The sequence below is a fragment of the Vigna angularis genome, chromosome 3 (assembly GCF_016808095.1).
Source record: "Vigna angularis cultivar LongXiaoDou No.4 chromosome 3, ASM1680809v1, whole genome shotgun sequence".
Taxonomy (NCBI): domain Eukaryota; kingdom Viridiplantae; phylum Streptophyta; class Magnoliopsida; order Fabales; family Fabaceae; genus Vigna; species Vigna angularis.
In genome coordinates this window covers 21,819,252-21,833,977 of record NC_068972.1, presented here as the reverse complement: position 1 = coordinate 21,833,977, position 14,726 = coordinate 21,819,252, and the positions used below count along the sequence as shown (strand labels likewise).

Below are 14,726 nucleotides of genomic sequence, written 5' to 3'. Positions count from 1 at the left end.
AAAAGATGAAATAATATAATTTTAGGGTTTTAGAGTTTAAGAGAAGAAAAAAAAGTTTTATAGAAGAAAGATTGAACGACCAAGTTCTGATTTAGTTATTATTTTGACAAGGATAATACGAACATATTTTTGTTTTTATTTTAAAATCTTATAAAATTTTGATAACAGGATTCTATTTTAATTTAGATCTTATAGAATCTAGCATTTTATTTTCAGTTAAGATTAATAAGATTAATTATTCTTTTATCCATCTCCCATATCTACTTATACTTTGTTTATTTGCATGTATCGGTCTATATGAATCCCTATAATTTCTTTAATGAATAAAATAACATATTCATTTGTTTCGGGGGATTTGTTCGGAAGGAGTTGGAATCATCGAAAAATTTGTATATTTCTATAATATTCATATGTAAACCATTCAAACCATCTAAGAGAACGTCATTAAAATAATTTAAAAGACTATATTATTTTCAACTGAAATACAAGAAAATTAAATTTCTTATATTTACCTCTAAGACGTTGGTACGTGAACTATCCCAATTATCGAAATTGTTGAATAATTTCTAAAAGGAGGAAAATAGTTTTGGATGATTTTAGCATTAATAAATTGAGCAAGAGGAAAGAAATGCGGAGTTTAAATATGGCAGTGTCGGAAAGAGAGATAAAAGGTTCTTGGAGTTGACGAAATAGGACTGCAAAATAGGGAGGGTTTTAGGTTTGGACAACGCAGATGGGAACCACCACGAGTGCCGCCAATAGTTAAGAACTCACCGTCACCACCACCATACAAAACAACCATATATACCATTCTATTATTTTCCCACTAAAATATGAAAACAGAATATCTTCTACTTCTTTCTTCAACGGAAAAAAAAACCAATTATCTTTTCCTCTTATTTTAAATAAAATAAAATGCCTCTTTTTAATAGAAAATGCCAAAAGACATTAATATATTATGAAAATCAAATTGGCACCATATATCTGATTACCAAGTTTACCAAAAAAATAAAAAGAGAAGAAAGAAAGTGGAAAGTCGGAACACGCGCTCTCTCACCGTATATATTTATTTTTGTATTGTCAATTGTGCGTCTTCTCTCTCACTCTCCTAAACCCCTCTTGTTGTCTCTCTCTATTCTTCTCTTTCTCACTCTAAAACCTTCAATTCCAAAGCAATCTTGGTACGCCATACGCTTTCTACTTCGACGGGACCGAATGATTCATTGCTTGGAGTTCCAGGTCTCGTAGAATTTCTTGCAAATTCTACCACATTGGTAAGCTTCCAAACCTTTGCAAGCGTTTCATGTTGATCTGTTTTTTCTATTCGATTTCTCTTTAACGCTCTTCTTTTTGTGGCCGGTTTCAGAGGCTGATTGGGAAACATACCTCACATGCGTTTTGCTTCATCTGCACAACTGTACCTGTAGTTTTTCTGGTCAGAATGGAATCGGTATTTTTTGCGGTTGGGTTTTGTTTTGGTTTACCCTAATAACTATACTGTACGGTGTTTCTGGAATTAGGGTTCCGTGAGAAATGAGAGAGGGGCTGAGATCGCGGGCGCGATTGGGGGCGGTTTCTGGAGGCGAAGAAGTTGTTAGCAAGAGAAAAGTTGTTGTGAAGAGCGAGGCTGTTGCTAAGGATGGTGAGGGTTTGGAGGTGCAGAACTCAACGATTGAGAAGAAGGATGAAGTTGCACGTGATGTTAAAGAAGAATGTGGCTTTGATTTGAATGTGAGTGCAAGTGGAGAGGTTGACTTGGAAGAGAATGGGAGTGGTAGGGGTTGTTTTAGTGGTGGGGGTGATATTGTAGTAGCTGAGGTAGATAAGAAGGCAAAGAAGGAGCAAGGTTCAAATAACGAGGGACTGGTTGGGGGTCGAGTGTTGCGCTCAAGGTCTAAGGGGGGGAAGGATAGAAGAGTGTATTATGGAGAGAATGAGGATGTTGTTTCTGAGAGTGATAGAGAATGTAGTGGGGTTGAGAGTGTGAAAGTTAAGACGGAATGTGAAGAAGCTGGTGAGTTTTTGGGCGATAGTTATGAGAATGATAAAGCTAAGGTGAAGAATGCAGGGAATGGAACGGGGAATTTGAAACGGAAGCGTGGGCGGCCTCCCAAAATAAAGTTGGAAGTGGAAGATCAACCAGTTCATCAGTTGCCACGTAAGCGTGGAAGACCCCCTCTTGCCAGCAAACAAAACCATGTGGTGGTGCCTAATAGAAAAGAAAAGGCTGCCCTTCGAAAAGATAAAAAGGGTTTAACTATGAGACATGATGCTAATGTGAATGCAATTGATGATGCAGATTCAAGTAAATCTGCTGGGGATGAGTTAGAAAAGAAGGAAGTCTCTCCTGTCAAGAAGTCTAAATTTACTAAGGCTTTGGAAACTGGCAACAATGTGGTGGCCTCACCAGTAAGATCAAAAACTGAGAATGCACTTGTCACTGAGAAAAGTGGAAGAAATAGAGTTAAGCAGTTAGTGAGGGATCAAATAAAGGAAATTCTCTCAGCTGCCGGCTGGACAGTTGACTATAGACCTAGGAATGGTAGAGAGTACCATGATGCAGTTTATGTTAGTCTGGACGGACACACACACTGGTCAATCACCTTGGCCTACAAAAGGCTTAAAGAGTATTATGAAGCTGGTAATGGTGAAGGTAAGGCATATGGGCCAGGCTTCAAATTTACACCAATAGCAGCAGAGGATTTCCAAATACTCACTAAGGTAATTAAAAAGCAAAGAAACGGGAAAGTTAAATCAGTAAAGAAAGGGGGAAAGGGTGGGAACAAAAACAAAGAAAGGTCAGGTTCTGGTGCAGCCGTGGGTAAGTCAGTGAAGAGGAAAATGAAAAGGAAACGGTCACCTGGAGACATAGATTCTATGTCACCGAACAGGATGCCAGTTCTTGTGAGGGATCATAAGCGACACAAAACACAAAATAAGCTGCGAAGTGGTCCATTGGTTCGTAATGCTAAGGAGATAGATTCAGAAACTGAGGGATATGTACTGTACAGTGGAAAAAGAACTTTGCTTGCCTGGATGATTGATTTGGGCACAGTCCTTCTAAATGGGAAGGTTCATTATAAGGCACCCGAAGATAAAAGTGCAGCACTGGAGGGTAAGATCACAGGAGACGGCATTCATTGTGGCTGCTGTGATAAAATCATTACAATTTCAGAATTTGAAGTTCATGCAGGAAGAAAATTTGCTGATCCCCTTCAAAATATATATGTGGAGGAAGGAAAGTCTCTTTTACAGTGTTTGCTAGATTCGTGGAATAAGCAAGATGAATCTGAACGTCATGGTTTTCATTTTGTTGATGTTGCGGGTGAGGATCCGAATGATGATACTTGTGGGGTCTGTGGAGATGGTGGAGACCTGATATGTTGTGATGGTTGCCCGTCAACATTCCATCAAGACTGCTTGGATATACAAGTATGGCGCTCATTGCCATTTTAAAGTGATCTCTATATAATTGATCTATAAGTAGATCTGTTTCATTTTGAATTTCTTATTAGGATAGATAACTCGGTGTATTATGCATTATCTAGTTGTCACATATCATTTAGTGTCTCATGAGTCATGACAGATAAATGACTTGAATTTATTCTAACTAGGTGTAATTTTTATTGCATTTCTGGAAACTAGTGTGTTTTCTATCTTTTTACTTCTTAATTGTCGTATTGTTTTCTTGAATTCCAAAGCTGATAAGATCTGCATATTTTGACTGATAACACGTGGTTCCCAGTCGCTTATATTGGTTGGTTCTGGCTTAGATGAGTGGTTCACTACCTAGAAAACTTAAGTATCGTTTACTGAAGATAAATATTTATTATTAGAAAATTTGAGATGGATATGCATGTAACATTTTGTGAGAAATAATGGGAAATTCTTGTTGTTTCTATATCTTTAGTTTTTCCTTGTCATTTCTGCATATGGAAAATATTGTAGTGGCAAGTAAATGATCTTTTTTTGTTTGCGGCTTGCAGAAGTTTCCATCTGGTGATTGGCACTGCATTTATTGCTGTTGCAAATTTTGTGGGTCAGTTAATGGATGTTCAGACCAAAAGGATAGTGATGATGATATTGCTGTGTCAAAATTACTCACGTGCCGACTATGTGAGAAAAAATGTATGTCCTATACATACATATAAGCTTTTGTTCAGCAGATACTCATTTTTCTCAATTGGAGTACCAGTAGCTTTTCCTTGATTGAAATGAATATATTTTTTTTTTACTTTTGTAGATCACAGATCCTGCATTGAGGCAAATGATTGCAATACTACTGATTACAGTGATGTGATCTTTTGTGGAAACAGATGTCAAGAGGTATGAGCTGGTTTCCATGTTCTTTAATCTTGATTGCTTCTTGTAATTAGTTGATGATTGATTATTTGGTGTTGTAAATTGAATTGTATCAAGCTTTCGAGTTGCAATATTTATTAGTAACTGTTACAATGATTTGTTGCTTCCTGGTTCATTGTATTTGTTGCTAAATCTGGAGCATATTTTCTTGTCGTTGTAAACAAACTAATTTTATTTTTTCATTTTGTCCTCTAGTTATCTGAGGGACTTGAAATGCTCCTGGGGGTTAGACATGAAATTGAAGATGGGTATTCCTGGACTTTTATTAGGCGGTCAGAGGCTGGCATTGATGCTTCTCAGATAAAACCTCATATGGTTGAATGTAATTCTAAGCTCGCTGTTGCATTATCAATAATGGATGAGTGCTTCATGCCATATATTGATCATAGAAGTGGGGTCAATCTGATCCACAGTATTCTGTATAACCGTGGGTAAGGTCATCTTGCCTCTTTTATTCACATTCTTGTAACCACTTTTCTTCTTTGTAATGCCTGGTTTGTTATACCGACAACTTTTATGTGCATGTAGTTGATTAAAATATTGTGTTATACGAGGCTGAGTTTTTCAATAAAAAGGTATGTGAATTAAAAAGTTATCACATGATTTGTGAATGAAAGTTCGGGAATATTCTGTTGAAACTAAATCAGTGTGATGGAGGGAAATGCAGAAGAATAATTGAAATAAAGGAGGATATTAATGTTGGAGCTTTTTTTCTAGACCAATGTATGGATGTGGAAATAAATTATGACATATATATGAATTTTCAAAATACTTATCATTTAATTGACGTGCTTTTATACCTCTGTCCTCTTCCAAAATATCTTTTTTCTTGATGTTAGTGATTGCATTCAATCTGCTGCACCAAATGTGTCTAATGAATTTATATCCTATGTGTGCCGCCAATTATCATAAGCCGATGGCTGTCTTGTAGTGGCTGCATTCACGTGTAGAAATTCAGCAAAGATTATAACCTCAGATTTTTAGTATTTTATATTTGTGAAATACACATATGTACGATTCCTAGTCATTGAATTGGAAAAATTCATCATTGGATTCTACTGAATATTCCTTTCTAACATTCATTGAGTGGATGTGATGAACTGGCAGATTTATATTTGTTGATGTTTCATCCTCTAGAGTGCTTTAACAGCCTACCCGTTAGTGTCCTCTTCTTGAAAGAGTGGGTTTATAAGTTATAACCCCAATGGTTTTTGTGGGCGTTTTGATATCTTTACAAATTCTTAATGGGCAATGTGTACTGTGCAACGGTGATACTTAGCTAGGTTTACACCTGTTCTGCAAACTTGTGTAATTGATTAATGATTGCAATTGGTACATAAATTGCAATAATAATCTCTAGATTCATGTTAAGCAATTGAATCCATGTCAAGGTTATTTCTATAAAATCCATCATCTAAACCCTAAACCCTAAAATCCAATATCAATTCAATGCTCATTTTTAACAATTATTCATGTCAGTTTCATAATATATGAAAATCTCTCATACACAGTAATATCTTATTAGTAAACTTTCAGAAATGTATTTTCTTTTTTTGAATTTTCTTCTCAGTCGCTACATTTATATTTAAGTAAATAAACAAGGTGACCTAATTTCTTGTATCTAGAACATTGATATTGTATTTCAATGGATTGGTATGATTCTAGGACTGTGCATGCTAGTAACAACATAAAACATTTATCTTGTCAGGTCAAATTTCAATCGACTGAACTATAGTGGATTTGTTACTGCAATTCTAGAGAGAGGTGATGAGATGATTTGTGCTGCAACTATCAGGTAAATGTCTACTTATTTTGATTTTAACTTACACATGATTTCCTGAGCAGTCAATACTTAACATAATTGCAGCCTGAAGACTGCTTATGGACTTCTGTGTGGCTAAACAATGGTTAAATACTTTCTGTTGGTATTTGACTGCAAACGGTTGAGTTCAATGTTTTTTGGCACTTTGCAAATTTGGGGCATATTCTTTTTACTAAAAAAGTTGTGATATAAGTATCTCTTCAGGATATTATCGATGTTTACCTTTTTTATGATTGCGTGAACACTCCAAACATACCCCTGATGTAATGCTAGTGCTTAATCGAAGCACACATGTATCGCAAAGTATGAGTTAGTTAATATGAAATATCAACTTCTGTTACAAAGTTATTTATTAATAAATGAAATAGACTGCTATGTTTCTCCCTTCACAACTTGTACCTTTATTAAAATACTTGTCTTATGATTTAATTACTTTATTGTTGTTCCATCATACTGTTTGTATATAATAAATTGATGTGGTCTTGTCCTAGATTTTTGAAAGTTTTCCATGCTGCATGTCCATATCCATGTGACAGCCATCAGTTAGCTATTTGGGTCTACTTTTCCAGAACCTTCATTTTCATGGCATAAAATTTCCGTTTGTAGAATATTTAACTTGTTTGATAATTTGATGTAGTCCGTGGGGCTGCCTTTTTCTTGTGTGATAAGAGATAATAGTTAACTCTGTCCTTTATTTTCTTTCATACACCTAAACAATTCCTTTTGCATAGATTTTCTACCAACTCCCTTCCTACCTGGTGAAATATTCTGACAACGTTTCATCTTAATTCATCAAATAGGATCCATGGGAACCAACTAGCAGAGATGCCATTTATTGGAACCCGCTATATGTACAGGCGACAAGGAATGTGCCGTAGGCTTCTAAATGCCATTGAATTGGTAAATTTATTGTCTCATTAGTTTTTGTGCCAAAACCTTTTTGTTTTTCATTTTTAGAAATCTGTGTTCTGTTAGCCTATAATTTGTTACTTTTTCCTTAACGTTACTCGGCCACGTCTTCTGTAAAAGACTAGTAAATGATGTATGATCTGTGTGCCATATTATCTGAAGGGTGGGGTAATACTGTCTTAGGCTCTTTGCTAGATGAACATCTGATATTGGACAGGGTTTTCTTAATACCTGTTTTTGTTTTGGGATTTGAAAGTTTTAGAGCATTAACGGAGCATGGGATTTGTTACTGGGAAGTAAAGAAAATGAAAGTAGATTTTACATGGGATTTATTACATGCACAACAACGAACAGCGTCTTGGATGACATTGAATCTTAAAAGTAAAGTACTGTTAACTAGTCAGTAAATATACGTTTATCCCCTCACTGTATTAACTATTTGGCAAAACAGTAGAAATTTCTTTTAATTGGGTGTCAAAAGAGTATAAGGTTAGTTTTAGCATAAGAAAGGATCACGTTGCACTTTGATAGATGCTTTGTGGACTGACACAATTTTCTTCTCAAATTTTATCTCTTTTTATTTCTTTTTGTGTTCCAATTTGATGAGATCTAAAGTTGTATTTCTCCTACTACCAGGGACTCAGCTCTTTAAATGTTGAGTTATTAGTGATACCAGCTATCTCAGAGCTCAGAGAAACTTGGACTTCCGTTTTTGGGTTTGAGCCACTTGAATCAACAGTCAAGCAAACCGTACATAATACAAATCTATTGGTATTTCCTCATGTAGATATGTTACAGAAGAAGATATCAAAACATGAATTGGCCGGTCATAATCCAATTCCTTCAGAAGGTACATTTGCCTGTACACTTTTTCCTTTTATTATAGTTTATTATGCTTGGAGACAAATGTACTTGCTATCTGTCTTTGAAAATTTGAACTTGTTTTTTACCCAATACTATTTATTGTAGCTGTCAATCTTGGAACCAATCAAATAGCAAACAATTGCAATGGAGTGCGATCATCTGGATCTGATTTGGTCAATTATATTGAGATTCCTCGCTGCCTTAATACATGCCAAATAAAGGACGAAGCCACATCTATTGAATCTGATTGTCATCTTCCTGAGGGTTCATTGAATAATGTACCTGACATTGCTAGCAACATTAATGATTATAGGCAATCTACTAAAGATGAGACATGTGAAGTTGTTTGTCACAAAGGTGATGAGAATCCAGTGATGGACAACACTATGAAAAATGCCTGCGAATATGTGACTGATACTTGTGGTGTAGCTGGAGATAGCCAGTTGAACAATGGCACGGTTCCTTACGAGGAAAGACTGTGTCTCACATCTTGTATTAACACTGAGGCTCCAGAAGGACAATGTGTCAGTGTTTCGTTGGAGGTTGCTGAAAACTTACCTAATCATGTCGCAGTATCAAATGAAGTTATGTCAAATAACAAAAGTGCGGAAGACTCAGAACCCTGCGGTACAGAAAGTATTACAAGGGATTCAAAACTTTCTGCTGACTCTATTCACAAGGATTCATATATAGTTTCTGACAGTTGTGAACGGAGAAGTGACACTGATTGTGGTCAACCAAATTTCATAGGAACAGAAGAACAACGTGGTGAATTTATTAGTGTTTGTGGTTCTCATGGTAGACCCAATGGTGATTGTGCCTCTGGTGAAGGTGCTGCCGCCACTAACTTGTTGTTGCACCTTCCATCACATGACGTGACCAATAACAAGCCTTGGGTGAAAGGGTCTTCAGAGTTACCTGAGCCTGATTTGCAGGTGGATCAAACTGAACAGAACAGTGCTCCCTCCCCATGGAGCCCTAACACCTGTGCATCTACTGGCAGTGCTTCTCGTGGTAGTACTGAGGGGATATTTTTGTCAAACCAAGCCAGTTGATTTGTGGCTCCATTTGTAGTTATAAGTAGGTTATATTTGGAGGTATTCACTAACAAAGGGAATCTAGCAATGCAATCTGGAAGGGGTAGTAAAACCCCTGATCTTTGTACTTAAGGATGAACGACAATGTATGTGTATTTTGAAGTATCCTGGCCGATAGAATAGGGTGATGTTAACTTGGAGTAATTCCTGTTTCTCAAAAATCTTAAATTAGGAATGTTAGATTCCCTTCTTCAGTATTCTTTTTTGTTTTTTTTAAAAACAGTTTTAGCAAACTACCATTTATTATGTTTCTCTTGGTTGTTTATCTCCACAGAACATTCTCACTAGAAGAGTGAGAATTCAAGTTGACTGTATAGTACAGATGAGAGTCAGCCATCCCATATTATGACAACGTTTCTTGAAGACTTTTAAAAATTAGACATGTTTGTAAAGTTTTATTTATATCCTGAATTTTAAATTGTGATGATATTTCGAATTTTGAAGTTATTACTATTTTATCCTTTTATCAACTATTAAATTATTAACAGCGTAACAATGTAATAAATCTATATTATACTTTATACTACCTATTTTACTTTTTGAATTTTGCTATTTTATCATTTAGGTTTTAATTTAACCAATTTTAACTCCTGAATTTAAAAAACATGACATTATACTCTTTTGAATTGGGTCAGTTTTCTAACGTGACAAATGATTAAGTTAAATTTATTTCATCACACCAAACAAATATTAAAAATATTTTTTTAAATAAATTTCAATACATATTTTTATAACAATAATAGAGGAATTTCCATTTTTCATTTTACAATTTTTATGATTTTATCTCTTAAGTAGATGTTTCTAAATTAAAATAATTATCTGTAATAAAATTACTTACAAAATGAATAAAAACAACCTACAATCAAATTATAAAAGTTACGTATGTTTATTTTTATAATTATTTTTCATGAATATATTTTATAATTTAATAACTAGTAAACTAATATATTTTATATAAAAAATAATAATCTAACATTTTATTTTAATAGCATAAAATCACTAAAATAAGAGTTACATAAATAATAACTACTAAGAAAAAACTACAAATTTTCAAAGAAGAAGATTCTACACTTAAAGAACAAAAATATATTTATGCTGCTACTTCATCCTCAACCTCGTATTGAAAAAGAGGTTCGCTCACACCATTTTGAGGTGATCATTGTAAAAGAAAAAACACATACAAAAATAAAAGCAATGGTAAGATAATGATAAAAAAAATCATAAAGATATATTAATATTGCATCATACACCACATTTCACACAGAAATAAAACAATCATCCAAATATAGTATGAATGTTGAACTATAATGGTTCATGCAGTTGTCGTGGTAATACTACTGATCCACCCAAAACAACTACATAAGGTTAGTCCGTAAACTAAAGTCTTTAGCCAAGGTAAAGTCCCTAGACTAGAATCTCTTGCTACTCTAATCACATGTCTCACTCTTCTCTTATTAAGAATGAATGACCATTAGAGTGTCATGATAAACCAACAGTTCTTAGCTCGATACATTCATACAAACAACACATTGATAACTATTATTAAGAATTCTCCTTAGAATTCTTCTAAACCTCACATCCATTTAACCACATGTTCCAAACCATATCACTGAGTATCATGTAACACATCACAACATATAAATCCAAGAACATATGAGAAATGGAAAACAAAACAACCTCAACCCATTCGCGCAATGAGGAGCAAAACAATAAGCCTCCAAAGCTTAGTGAGATGGCTCGTTTAGCCTCTGCATCTATGTACCAAAAAAACCCAAATACTCACCCAGCGAGCTCCTCCACTCACCCAAAGAACTCCAAAACAACAAGCTGTCCAAACAGAGTAAACTAACTCGCCCAGCCCCTAGAACCCACTACCAGAACTTCCCTAAACTTGCCTAGCCCCACTGCATAATTTTGTAGCATTAAAACTGCAGAATTAGCACTCCTAAACCACTCATGACCTCTTCTAACCACTTTTACCAACTTCTAACACTTCCATTTTGTATTCTAAGCTACAACTGACCTATCTAAACATGTATGATTCAACTAAAATCAAAACTAAACTCATTTTGTAATGAAATTTTAACTTAAATCAACTACAACTTCACCTATAGACCAAGTCACAAATGATCCAATAATAGACCCCAATCATTCCACTTGACCTTAGCCCACTTACTTTGAAAACTCACTACTCAAAACCTTTAAAATAGACCAAAAACAACTTGAAGTCAACCAGTTAGCAGATTTACCAACTCAACATCATACTTTTGCTCAACTAAAAGTCAAAACAAGTTTCAAATAGCCAAATAACATTTTTACCCATCAATTCTCACATTAGATCAATAGTTCTAAAATTCACCAATTAAACCTCCATTTTTACCCAAAATGTCCTGTAACTCTATTAACTTCTTCCTTTTTTACATTTCAACTATAATTAACACCAATACAATCATACCAACAACATTCACAAGAGTTCCATAAGCCAAAACATAATTTATACAAAGCATCAAACAACATACAATTAATTATTCTCTTTCAAACACAATTCTCACCAAAATAATAATTTTAATTTATAATTTACAAATCATATCACAATATCAATCATCAATCATATTTCATAATTCAAGTTAAAGACAAACACTAGCTTCCCTTGCCTTTTAGAAGACCAACCGCTCTAGAAAGCCTAAAATAACTCTAACACACAAGAAACTCTATCTGCTCCTACGCACAACAGAAAGACGGTCATGGTACATCATTAGAACCATTGATCAACAAAGATTTAAACTGAAAACCCAAAGGACACATGCAAACTAAACAGGGCCCACACGTAATAGATAAAGAGAGCACCAGAGAAAAGGGTCGAAAGTTGACTTACTCAGACATAGAAACTAATCAATCTGAATTGAAGAGCTCGTCGCCAAGATCACTCATACGGTCTCAAATCTTTAATCATATAAGCAGAGAAGAAGAACTTCTAGAAATAAGTCAAATAACTCTAAAATAGTAGTTTCTAAAGAGATGACATGTTTTAAAATAAAGAAACTCGTTTATAACAAAACTATTTATAACAAAATCATTTAATATTAAAATAATCGAGTCTCACTATTTTTAAACCACTACCATTTCTTATACACCATTTTCTAAGTCTTTACAAATAACACATAAGTTTGGTGCATGCATTTATAGATAATTAATCAACTGTTAAATGAACTTTTTTGAAAATTTTAAAAATATTTGAACTTAAATAATACAATTATTTGGTTTTAATCTTAAACAATATGCGAAAAGCAGTCCTATTTAAATAGTATTTATCTTTTTGTCTCCACTTTTTTGGTATTTCTTTTTACATAACAAATGAAAATATTTCTAATTATCACTCTTGTTAAATGAATTATCATAATAAGACATGTATTAATTGGACACTTTCCTTTTTATTTAATTTTATAAATTCTTATTATGTTCCTATTTTTTTGACGAAAAGTTAGGTTTCAGTTTATTTTCTCTAAATAATAAATTCATTGCCGGAGTGACAGACTATTTTAATCATTAGCTAGATTTTGTTCAAGAGATTATAAGTTTTACTTTGGTAGATGAGGATGTAAACTTTTTTGCAGGAATAATTTCTATTTTTAAAGGATTAAAAACATGATTGTCAAATTGAGAGATTAAAATTTAATTTATTTGTTTACTTAAAAATTGTTTATACTAATATTTGCATTGGTATAAATTATTATTGATTATTTTATTGTATCTATTATTTTAATACAAATTTTAAATTTATTTATATACTTTTCTCAATCTACCATGTTATATAATTTTATATGAATTGATTTACCATTTTTCTTTTAAAAAAGTTTCAATTCGTTGTCAAATATGTTAATGTGCATCAATCAAGTTCTGATCGTCAGTCTTTCAGAAATGACGTTAAAATTGTGATGATATGACAAAACACAACGTTTATGTGTAAAAAATTGTAAATATATAATGGAAATAATGTTCTTGACGTGTTTTTTAGTGGAGATGTTTGAAGCTTACCCTCCACCGTGTTCTCTCGTTGTGAGTTGGTTCATGAAGTGTGGTCCCAATTAGGTGATGATTAATAAAGTGTGCAATGTCTCGCAATCATGATTGTTCATCTTGCTCGTGGGGACACAAAACCACATGTCCTCTTGTCGTGGTTTGTCTAGGAGATTGGGTAGAGCACCAATATGCCATTGTGGGGAGGTTGCAGTGTTGAAAGTGACTAAAACTGTTAAGAACGGTGAAACAAAATTTTAGGGTTGCCTTAACTACAAGATTTGATGTAAGGTTTTAATTTTCATTCGGGATATATTTTTTTTTGTTTTAACAAGTGTTTGCTATTAATGAAATCTATTTTTGTTGGATTTTTTGAACAACAAAGTGGAAATGACGATTTTCAAAGGTGCAATTATTTCAAATGGTGCAATGAAGATAAGAGGATGAAAGAGATGCTACTATTGGTAGGAAAAGGAGAAAGATCTATAATCTGGAAAAATTCTTTATGGTTTCTGAAAAATAGGTTAAGTTCTTAATATGAATGCTATGTTTTATGGGGTTGACTAACATCATCCATATTTGTATTTTGTTTAAAATTCCATGAAGCGTTGTAAAAGTGACGCTTTCTAGGTTTTTTTTCTGAGTTGCGGTTTTCTTGTGGAGGTAATTTTCACTACTCTACTTTAATTCGAGGTACCGTTTCGTTAGGGGTGTGTTGTGAGGTATTGGTTGATGCATTGTTTCATTTCTTTTACCTTTGTTGGTTTATCGAATTTTTGAAGTTAATAAGAGAATGACGTGTTAGTGGTGACACAATGTCATTTATGATTCTTGAATGATTGAGATGGGGTCGTGTGGAAGATCAGCTACCGTTAATGATCCCTCTAGAGGGTTTGTTATTGAGAAAAAATTGTACTCAGTAGATTTAAACATCTATACTTCTTTCAAATGAGTTTTGTCACGTGATCATACTTTTTTGCCACATCACCACACATTTAACTCCATTTCTCTAAACTTAACGAAAATGAACTTGATTGATGCATATTACACAAAATGTGGACGAAGTTAACACATTTTTAAAAGTAAGGATCAATTTAACACATAATAATGGAAGTAGGGACAAACAAAACAATTAAACCTTCTTCAAAACACAATGGCTACTAAGCAACATAAGTACATATCGTGAGCAAAATAAACTCCTAAGCCAAATAAAGTGCATAATACATATTGAAGTTCCCAATTTTATGCCTTCTAAAATAGGCTGAAATTTGTACATAAATAACATTTCATGACTTTCAAACTAGGTCCTTCCTATATGACAATTTCTCTCTAATGATGGGTGTTGTAGTTGGCTTAGTTTGTTGGGTTTCTTTAAATTGGCATGCAATAATCTGACTTGCTTGAGATGGAGTTGGGTGTGTTGAAGTTGGCTAAGTTTATTTGGTTTGTTGAAATTGACATGCAATAATATGAGTTGCTTCAGATGGTGTTGGATCTGTTGTAGTTGGCTAAGTTCTTTCAGGATGTGTAATAGGTCTGGTTGTTGGCTGTGTTGTTAGTGGGCTTGTCTAGTCTTCTATCCCACATCTCTTATGTGTTCCACCTTGTCTTAGCTGTGTTTCATCCTTCTTTAGCTCTCAAGACTAGTCTTCTTT

General features: G+C 33.9%; 1 protein-coding gene across 1 annotated transcript; it reads left to right on the top strand.

Annotated features, from left to right (window-relative positions):
- Window positions 1-1,050: 1,050 nt before the first annotated feature.
- LOC108326040 (uncharacterized) lies at window positions 1,051-9,251 on the top strand. The gene is made up of 10 exons (XM_017559280.2): window positions 1,051-1,274; window positions 1,367-1,435; window positions 1,521-3,432; window positions 3,987-4,128; window positions 4,244-4,326; window positions 4,558-4,793; window positions 6,071-6,157; window positions 6,985-7,084; window positions 7,730-7,943; window positions 8,063-9,251. The coding sequence occupies exons 3-10, from the start codon at window positions 1,534-1,536 to the stop codon at window positions 9,010-9,012; spliced, it is 3,711 nt and encodes a 1,236-aa protein (XP_017414769.1). The 5' UTR covers window positions 1,051-1,274; window positions 1,367-1,435; window positions 1,521-1,533; the 3' UTR covers window positions 9,013-9,251.
- Window positions 9,252-14,726: the final 5,475 nt, after the last annotated feature.